The sequence below is a fragment of the Octodon degus genome, unplaced genomic scaffold (assembly GCF_000260255.1).
Source record: "Octodon degus isolate 3935 unplaced genomic scaffold, OctDeg1.0 scaffold00312, whole genome shotgun sequence".
NCBI lineage: Eukaryota > Metazoa > Chordata > Mammalia > Rodentia > Octodontidae > Octodon > Octodon degus.
The window spans coordinates 920,644-931,429 of NW_004524888.1; the positions used below are offsets into that span (position 1 = coordinate 920,644).

Here is a 10,786-nt window from a genome sequence, read left to right on the forward strand (position 1 = left end):
GGCGCCAGTGTCCCTCGCTGGGCAGAGGTTTACAGTGCAGATGCCGGCCTCGCAGGCCCCTGCTGTCAAGGCCTCCATTCCTGCCACTTCAACAGTTCCCAATGTTCTGATTAATCCATCACTAATTGGGTCCAAAAACATTCTTATTACCACTAATATGGTATCGTCGCAAAATACTGCCAGTGAGTCATCAAGTGTGTTGAAAAGGAAGCGCGAAGAAGATGGTGATGACGGTGATGATGATGATTATGATAATCTGTAGTTGGCCTTGAGCCGAGCAGTGCCCGCAGCCGGCCGCATCCGGGTAATGAGAGTCCGCATGCTGGATGTTTGCAAGTTCTGTTCTCTAGCAAATGTGAATAGTTTTAATTAGTGAATTTAGACACCATTCTTTTTAAGTGAAATGTTGGGTTTTCTTTAATAGAAAACATGGTTTTTCATCAACCTTTATGTGTAAAAAATAAAGTTTTCATTCAATTTGAAAAAAAAAAAAGAAGTAATTACTTAGCTGTGATTTCAAGTTTTCAGAGGGGGATTTTTTAAAAAAATATTGCAGTGTATGTCATCTATCTATTTATTTTATATATTTAGGACCGGGCCTACAGGGTCTCACTACATAGATTGGACTTGTAGTAATGCTCTTGTTTTCAGCCTCCCAAGTACTGGGATTACAGGTGTGTGCCACCATCACACCCAGTCTCGTCTCAGTGCGTTCCAGGGGTGGGACTGGATGGCACGCCAGGGATTGAACCCCAGCCACTGTGCTCTGCCTAAGCAGGCGCTTTAGTCAGCTGAGCTATCTGGCCAGACTAGTTATCCTTTTAAAGTAAGCAAAAACAAAAATCTCTCATCAAACTGGAATCGACAAGAGTTGGAGATGGAAGCATGAGAATAAATTTGTCATCTAATACTTGTTGATTAGAGGTTAGCTAGGTAACAGTCATTGCCTATCCTTTTTTTTTTTTTTTTTTAAACCCAAGAATTTCCTTCAACTTACGTCCTCTTATGATCAGTTTAACTTTCATCTTCTAAGTCAGGGAGCTGGCTGGAGGATGTCACATTGTTCTTTGAGGTAATATAAAATTACTCTGAAGTAAAGCCACATACATTCTTTGTGTCAGAAAAATCTGATAACCTCTAGTGAAAAGTTATCAGACCAGCCTGAACTGCATAGTGAGACCCAGCCTCAGGGGAAAAAAAAAAGTTAGCAGGAAACCATTTCATAGCATATAGCTTATTTAAAAACATAGTAACTGACATTTATCAAGTGCTTATTGCTTGACTGATTGAGTTGTTTATATGTAGGATGTTGAGTCACCACAGCTGTCCTACAAGAGAGAAATATGATTATTTTTAGATATGAAAATTCGGAAGCATGGAGGTATAGAGTTGGCAGTAGTGTCCACCCACCTGATGGGATGAGAGAGCTCCCTGTAGAAATGTGTCCTCCTGGCTGGAGCTAGCATCAGGGCCAGTCTTCATTCCCACAGGGTTGTCTCAATTGCTGCGTTTTTGGAGTTAATAATTATACTTGCCAAGTAAGCTGGGGAACTTTTTAGTTAGTATTTCTTATAAAAATAGGAATTTTGAGGTACCTGTACCTTTTTAAATAGTGACATTTAAAATGAGATAAACAGATTGGCCTAGGATTCTATGGTAAATTTATAGTAGTATAAAATTAGTGTATAAGCTAAGTGCAGAGTACTTCCTTGGAACTCAAGATGGTACTTTTTTTTTTTTTTTAAATGTACTTAGTACAGGGTTTACACGGTCTTACTGCACAGATCGGACTCAAAGTGATTCTCCTGTTTTTAGCCTCCAAAGCGCTGGGATTACAGGCGCACGCTACCATGCCCAGTCTCAGTCACTGTCTCAGCGGGCCGCATGGGCAGGGCCAGGGCCAGGGCTTGCACTGCATGCTGGGGATTGAACCTTGGCCACTGCGTCTGCCTAAGTGTCTGCTGTCCCTCATAATGAGTTTTAATAGGAGGAAGAATACTAACATTCTGAAAGTTGGAGGAACCTTATAGAGACATCGAAGTTTACCTTGGTAGCTGGGCAGGTTGTCTAGCTCCTCCCTACTCGCCGTGATTTAGGAGATTGAGATGGAAAGATGAGCAGAATTGGGTGGGTGAACTCCCACCTTTGCTGCAGGGGTGACTCTTGCTTGTTCAAGGGTATAATTCCCTTGTCTTTTCTTTCAGGACAGTACTGCAGTTCTAGCAGTCAGCTGTTTTATTTAATGATGTGTGTACTTTTGGGGAGGATTATGGTATTGTTACTCATGTGCAAATTAGAGTTGTATTAAATTATTAACAATTTATACACTTTTTTGTCTTTCTTTTTTTTTTTTTGGACACAGGGTCTCACTATATAGTTCAAGCTGTTCTTGAACCCACTTTATAGCCCAGGGTGGCCTCAACTCACAGTGATCTTCTTGCTGCAGCCTCTTACCACTTAGTTTTTAAAATACTCAGCGGAAGTTACATATGGCCTGGGGAGATAGCTCAGAATAAGCGCCTGCCTGGCAAGCACAAGGCCCTGAATTCAATCCCCGGTACCGCAAAAAAAAAAAAAAAAAAAAAGAGGTTACATATGAATGAACAAGGGATTTTGTTAGAACTGGAGAAGGAGGTGACTGAAGAACCCCACACACCACTTTGCTTTATAAGTTCTACCCGATGTTGGACAAAGAAATACTGCATCTTACTAATCTTTACAGATAATTTAAGGACTCTTTGGGGACCCACAGTGGAACAATTTTTACGTCTGTTGATGCTTACTTGTGTCAGATAGCAAGCTTTGATACAAAAATGCACATGCTATGGTCCTTGTCCTCTTGAGAGAGGCAGACCTATAAAAGACTGCCCACAGTGCTATAGCACAGAGATGACCAGAGTGTGGGTTCTTACAGAAGTTCATCAGCTTTTTATTAGTTTTTCCATTTAAAATGTTTCTAAAATGTTTCTAAAGCATAATTCTGATAAAACTATGTTGGTTTTTGGTTTTTCCTTTCCAGGCTATATGTACAAATGGTTTTACATATTGGTGTATATACCTATTGTATTCTAAAATTATTTGACATTTATAGTGAAATTTTCCCCAAGTTCCCCCACAGTAGACTGTGGGTACCTCTATAGAAGTCACCACTGTCTTTTTAGGGTTTGAGTGTGTTTTTAATCTGTTGTGGGCAGGTTTTTTAAGGCTCTATTTCCTGGAGTGATGTTATTGGGTTCAACGGTATGTATGTTTTATAGCTCTTGAAATACATCACTTACTGGTTTTCAGCACTCACAGCATTATTTGAAAGCTGACAGGTTCTCTGACTTCTGTGGATGCCCACACTTCATCTTCCTTGATCCCAAGTGGAGCTTGAGTCCCTCTGCCCTGGGTATGTGCACATTGCAGTAGCCCCAAATCTGCATGAACATGTGCCTTGGAAACCTTCTCAGGGCTATCACTTCCTTCAGGTCTCCATCGTAAAACCACCCCTCATGAAAGTCTTTTTTCCCTTCTAGTTCAGTAGTCCTTTCCTGGGTGTTCTGCTCCACCCTGTGAAGTATGAGCAGTTAGGAGATAACCTGTGGGCATTTGGGTTTACTAACTGGATGTGGACCTTCCTTAATTTCCCAGAAGAAAGGGTTTAATAAACCCTTCACTGAAACAGATGTGGAATGTGATATCACCTGTGTTTTCATTCAGGGCCACCTACAAAGCACGTGAATCTTATGGCACACACAGTCATCCTGCCCTTTCTATGGAATTCCTGGGAGGTGAAGGTGGGGGGCAGGGAGTAGTGATTCCACCAGTCTCCTCTCATTTTAGGACCTCTTTGAGTACATAGACTTACTATTAAAGATGTCTGGAATAGAACCAGTAATTTCTAGTGATTTAAAAGTACTTTGAAACATCACTAAGTACAGAAGTTCTATATAATAGAATTATTTGAGATAAAGAACTTAGACTTAGAGATTACTATTTCTGGAAGTGGAAGAATGAAGCCGGCCTAATTTTAGAATTTTTAGAAGTATTTTAACTGGTATACAGGGTTTATTACATTTAGGGATAAACAGTTTTATTCTAGGAAATATTAGGAATATTTCTAATTGGGTGTTTTACTTATTTTTTTATATCAAGTAAAATATTGAAGTCTTTACCAAGAGAACTTAGAAAGTTATTTTTCCTTTAAATGCGTATCTTTAACTGGTTTGTATTGCCTTTAAGTGAGATTTCTTTTTAACTAATGATTTAGAGCTAACTCAAACAGGACAATGAGAGGCAGTTATTTTTAGGATGAGCACACATGCCCTTATATTATTTCTGTCTACCTACCTCAGAGTGTAGAACTATTGAACACATTTGTAAGAGATAATGCTTCATCTTTACTGGTTTTTTAATCTTTTTGATTATTGTACCTACTTGATGACATGTTTGATCTTCTTGAAGAAATAGTTTTGCTTGATCCTTCTCACTTTTTATTTTTCTCCTTTGTCTTTCTCTCCCACCATTTCTCTCCCTTCTTTCAAACCACTGCCATAGGGCCAGCCAGCTCTTTATTTTCAGCAGGGTGGTCTTTGGATTTGACAAGAATGTAAAATTAGTTTGCAGTCTGGACAGCAGCATAAGTTAACCACAAGAGGTGGCAAGAAATCTGATTTCCCAGTGAGATTTCCTGTTGATGCATTGTGCACACACTTCATTTATGGCACCTTTCGACTTGGATAATTTTCTTTTTTAACTTTTCTGTGTAATCAGGTCTGCCTGTTGAGCCTGCTGCTGTGATTTTGTCTTATACCTAATGAAGTTTTCTTCTCATTTGTGTAGGTTGCACAGAGCATCGAAGATCATCATCAAGAAGTGATTGGTTTCTGCAGAGAGAATGGTTTCCATGGCTTGGTGGCGTATGACTCTGATTATGCACTGTGCAACATCCCCTACTACTTCAGTGCCCATGCCCTAAAACTGAGCCGCAACGGGAAAAGTCTCACGACAAGCCAATACCTGATGCATGAAGTTGCCAAGCAGCTGGACCTGAACCCAAATCGCTTTCCTATTTTTGCTGCTTTGTTAGGTAGGTGGAGCAGTGTGAAAACTTTTATTTTACTTTCTAAGGGAGTTATTATATTGTGAGTATACAGCCTTTTAAGTTATTTCAGGGCTCAGATGTTTGATTGTGTATCGTAAATTTAAAAGAACCAGGGAATGGTCTCTTCTTTAGCAGTCTTTGTAATTTTTTTTGGTATTCTTGATGGTGTACTGACTATGTTCTTGAGCAATTTGTTTATATATTTTTCTGTTTGGGCTGAAAAATCAATCTTGTGAATAAACTCAAAGTTTTGGAAAAATAATATCTCTAAATCACATGTGTTAATACATGCGCACTGTGAAAATTAGGCATTTAAACTTAACTTGGGCATGAATTACAACACAGGAAAATATGGTGTGGAGTCAGCCATGTTATGTTTTCCCTTCATATACTTACTAATTTAAAAGAAAAAAGTAAACTATTTTAAGTGACTGTATAATTTTTTTTGAATATCCCCTTGGAATTCTTTATGCTGTATGCCAAGAAAGGATGAAATCTTGTTTTACCTAGGATTTTATCTGTTAATTTCTTTTATGTACTATGTTTTTGAGAGGTACTATGTTCCCCTTCACATCTGCCTTGTATATTTTCTGCTTTGCTCTCTTGTCAGCCACCTTTTCTGTGCTTTCCTCAAGCTGCTTTAATACCCAGCACCAACTTGCTGAGTTTGTAATAATTGGGTACAAATGTAAGTAAATATGTTTGCGTGCATTACTCTGGTGATAAGACTCTGATTCTGGTGGGTTTGGGGCCCTTTTGGAAGCAGCTTGGTCTCCTACAAAGTTTCTGTGCTTGCCCTCATTTTGTATCCTGAGGAATGTAGCAGCCCAAGCCTGGCCTGCTTGAGAGGGCAGTTATACTGAGTTGTTAGAAATTGCTAGAAATCCTTAGTTACCAGAAAGATTTCTATAAATATTTTAAAAAGTCTTATATAAGGAATTAGTTAACAAAATTATGATTTCATAGGTTGTTTATATGGATCTAATTTCAATTTTAGATTCTTCAAGTTTTGTGACTTGGGATTTGGAAGATTATAAATTAATATAAATATATTTTGAAATGCTAAAATATAAAAGGCTACTTCCTCTGATGTTCAAAGTGAATGGTGTGGGTGGGTGACATGTATAGAAAGCCCAGTGCTTGCGTGTTTTGCAGAATAACTTCTTCCTGCTGTTGACTTTCAGTGGACATGAAACTTCCATGTTTTTTGAATGTGGAGGCCTTAACAAATTTGAAATGGGAAGAAAACTTGATTTTCTTATTTAAGAAGTATTGAATACATTTCTTGGGAGCTCATTCTTTTCTAGCGATTTTATTGTGAAATTTTGAAGTAAATAAATAATACTAAGTTAATTTAGATCTTAGAATCCCCTCATAAAGTTTAGGTAAATTATAGGTAAACTCTTAACTGGTGACTTTTTTAGTTTTAGATTTTGTATAAATTCTAATGTCCTCAAATGAGAAAGTTTTTTCTTTTTGTAATAGTGTAAGTTTCTTTAATAGCTGTATAAGTTCTTGTTTTAGAGAAGTTGGGTGGAATGATTCTTTCAGGTGCCTGAGCTACATTTTCATAGAACTGATGTTGGATTGGCTTAATATTTTATTTCAAAATGAATCCTAAAAAAAAAAAAACAAACCAAAACACCCCCCCCCACACACACACTCACCCTTGTCTGACACTTAAGGAAATCGCATACAATAAGTCAGCCTAAACATTTAAGGTTTAGCTTGGCTGGTCTAGACATCCTGATAGTTCTATCTCTGTTTAATGTGTTTGTGTGTTTGGAATATTATCATTTAGCAGTGTTGCAAATGATCTCACTTTGTTTTGCTATCCGTCAGCAGCTAATTAATGAGTCTGCTATGTTAATATGGAGATGATTAAGTCATGTTATAAAAGTCACAGAGTTATTTAGGAAATTGCTGCTTTTAAATTGCATTGAGATAACTGACATACTGCAGTTATTAATATATCAGACATTTAGTGATACTATGAAAGTAGCATGTTCCCTCCAGAGTATATCTTAGGGTGGGGATGTATTTCATGCCTAGCAGGTGTGAGGTGCTTGGTTCAGTCCTCAGTGCTGTATTCTCCCACTGAAGTCTCAGTTGAATGTACTTATTGTTAGGCTGAGACAGCAGTAGCAATAGAATGGACAGCTCAGTGGCATGGAGAATTGTTGCAAGTGATGCACTTTGTTGCATATATTTGTGGATGATGATTCGTGTTACCATCATTATCATTTAGTCTTGCTAAGGAAGATTTTATAACTTCAGGTTCCACATTTGGCTGATCACCTAGGACATAAAACTTTGAACCACAACTATTTCATGAATAAATGAAAATTTGCATCTAGTTAGTATTATGTGACTGACCTTTTACAAACTGGTGTTTATTTAATGCTCTGCGGGTAAGTTGCTTAAGTTTGTACCGTTGTGCAGTCCTGTAAGTAAGTGTTGTTAGACTTGTACTTGAAGCTGCTGCAAGGAATCTGTTTGCTCTATGTTTTATGCTAAAAAAATGAAGAAATAGTGTCTATTGCTATTTGGAAGTTGTATGTGTTATGTAAAAACATGCAGTGATTTAGAAGTTTTCCCCATGTCACTTACAATGATTGCGTTTATGTTATCCATATTTATATTATAGGAAATCACATACTACCTGATGAAGATCTGGCTTCTTTTCATTGGAGTTTACTTGGTCCAGAACATCCACTAGCCTCATTAAAGGTACAAGCTCCACTTTGTTTCCAGCATTTGTAATAGCTGTTGATTTTTGCTATTACTTTAATGTAAGTTATGTCCTTCATGATAGAAGGAAATGTGGTAGCAAGCAGTGTTGTGTTTCCCTCTTAGGACTGTGCTGACTTAGACAATAACTGTCTTCCTTTCCCTGCTGCTAACACTGGTAATGTTAGATAAATTTATAACTCCTTTGAGAATTGCCTTTGTGGAATGTCTTGTATGTAGATAAAAGGTAGTGTTTAAGTTGAAGTTTTTTCTTTTTTTGTTCAGGGTCTCACTACGTAGCTCAGACTTGTAGTAATCCTTCTGTTTTTCAGCCTCCCTAGTGATGGGATTACAGGTGTGTGCCACCATGCCTGGACTCTTATTGCCAGCTCAGCGCGGCTGGGGTTGGGGCCGGCTCGGTATGCTGTGCTGGGGATTGAACCTTGCCCTTGCGCTTACCTAAGCAGATGCTTAGTTCACTGAGCTATCTCACCAGCCCTGATTTGAAGTTTCTATATATTAATTTTTACTTAAAATATTAATTTGTAAGTAGGCAATATAGTTATTTATTACTTAGATCAGTATCTTTTAGTAAGAAATTTCATGATTTTTTTGGTAATGATCTATAGCTATAAAATAGTGGAAGGCTTTTTTTAATGGTAGGGGACACCCAAAATCACTAGAGAAATGGTCCATTTTTGTGCTTTTTATTAAAAGTTAATGTGCTTTCCTACCTTTCTTGTTTTTTGCTGACTGTGTCACAGTAATTAACTTTGGGAGGGCTCTTTACTTGTGATTTTCTTTTAAGTGAGGAGGCTTTGTGTTTGATGTGAGCATCACAGTAATGAGTGAGATTGGTATGAGCCATCAGGACACTAAAGCTTGCACTTGCTAGTGACATCTGAGATTTTAAGTGTCACTTACTAGGTACAGATGCCCTTCATGACTTGAGGAGTTGGAAAAACTGTCTTGAACTTTGGATCTACCTCTAGTTCTGGGACTAGCTTCTGTGCAGTCGAGGGAGGAGTGTAACATGAACAGTTTCCAGAAGTGGCTCTCCTGTAAATTTCTGATTTTGTCAGAATTGCTTGCTGTCCATAAATATTTTTGATAGCTGTCTGTCTAGTTCCAAATTACTTTTTCCCCTACATTTTAATTTGTAGTTATCTTTATTGATTCTTTTTTTATTTTAAAAATTTTATTGAGAGAAGTAGCAATGAGATAGTTTCAAAACAGGTTAGTAGCACAGTTACAATAATTAATACATTGCATATTGTTGTCTTTGTAGTAGTTATTCCTAGTACAAGATGTAGACATGATATCTTGTCTAAACAGTTCAAAAGGTTCTCATTGAACTAAGAGAAAAGGGGTGTGTGTGTGTGTGTGTATGTATGTATGTATGTATGTATTTTTTTCCACTACAAAATAGTCTGTTTATATCCCCTTTTTTGTTTACTTTTACCGGAGATGTGTATTCCATTGCCATTCATATATTGTAGGTGGATGAATTCAGCAGAGTGATCCAATATAGTCCATTGATTCTTGAAGGTTCAAGGAGAATTCCTTTGCTGCTGCTTTCATTTGGTTTTTGGCTATTGAAAACTCTTTCTTCTTCATCTCTTATTCATGTGCTATAATGAGTTTTCCTTTTTACACTAATACTGTATAATTCTTGGTTAGGGTTGTTTCCAACTTCTGTTTGAAAAGTTTTCCCCCTCTTGTTAGAAATTACTGTACTTACTTGCTTGTTTTGTCCATGAAAGACCAGGGGTTTCTATTTGCTGTGTGTCATAGAATCCCTACTGTGTTTGCAGGGATGAAGGGATAGATCCAAAATTGGGTGCCTAAGCTCTTTGTCATACTGTGATGGAAATGCAGGCTGGGAAAGTGCAGTCTGTAATCCACTTGGGTTTAGAGAAGTGTGCCTGGTTCCTTAGATTTGTTAAGTGTTATGGTTTTATAAATGGAGGCACTAATACAGGCTTTCTTCCTAGATTTGTTTTAAAAGATGTATCGGGGGCCATGGGGATAGCTCAGTAGCGTAAGAGCCTGCATGGCAAGCACAAGGTCCTGAGTTTGATCCCTGGTTAAAAACAAAAACAAACAAACAAACAAAAAGACCCCACAAAACAGATATCGGGCTGCAACCATAGCATGTTTTATTTGAGTTATCCTTGCATCATGTGTCACAGACCTAGAAATGAAGAGCAGTTTGAAAAATTACTAGAAAACTGGCTCAGTTTGTAACAACAATATCAAGTTTTTTTATTTTTAATGAAAACATTTTATATTAAACATTGAAAGAGGGCTGGTGAGATGGCTCAGTGGTCTAAAGCACCTACTTAGAACAAGCTTAGCAGAGCACAGGGACCACAGTTCAATCCCCCAGCACCACATGCCAGCCAGCCCTGCCCCCGGTGGGCTGAGCTGGCCACACACACACACACACACACACACAAATAAATTTAAAAAACATTGAAAGAATAGTGAAGTGTTTGTATATTTGTCATCTTGTGCCAGTAATTGACCTTGCCATAAAGTACCATGTATGTCTATGTCTTGTTTTGTTTTAAGTAAACTATTTAGAAGTAAGTTACAGGCAGGCGCGTGCGCGGCGGGCGGCAGTTGGCTGGCGGCGGTTGCGCGGTTGCGGCGCTGTGAGGTCTGTGGGCGCTGGCAAATCGGGCCCAGGATGTAGAGCGGCTGTGCCTGACGGCGCGTCTGACGCGAGCTCGGGTGGGGTAGAGAGTAGGGGGCGGTAGTTGGGGGTGGTGGGAGAAGGAGGCGGCGAATCACTTATAAATGGCGCCCAAGCAGGACCCGAAGCCCAAGTTCCAGGAGGGCGAATGAGTACTGTGCTTTCATGGCCCTCTTCTTTATGAAGCAAAGTGTGTAAAAGTTGCCATAAAGGACAAACAAGTAAAATACTTTATACACTACAGTGGTTGGAATAAAAATTGGGATGAGTGG

General features: G+C 38.5%; 1 protein-coding gene across 2 annotated transcripts in view; it reads left to right on the plus strand.

The window, feature by feature from the left end:
- Fam120a (family with sequence similarity 120A) overlaps positions 1–10,786 on the plus strand; it is a 116,259-nt gene that overhangs the window by 16,193 nt on the left and 89,280 nt on the right. For both annotated transcript variants that reach the window (XM_004647560.2, XM_023707813.1), the window contains exons 2-3: positions 4,825–5,071; positions 7,734–7,816. In XM_004647560.2, the coding sequence (XP_004647617.1) occupies positions 4,825–5,071; positions 7,734–7,816 (330 nt within the window). The remainder of the gene's footprint in view (positions 1–4,824; positions 5,072–7,733; positions 7,817–10,786) is intronic.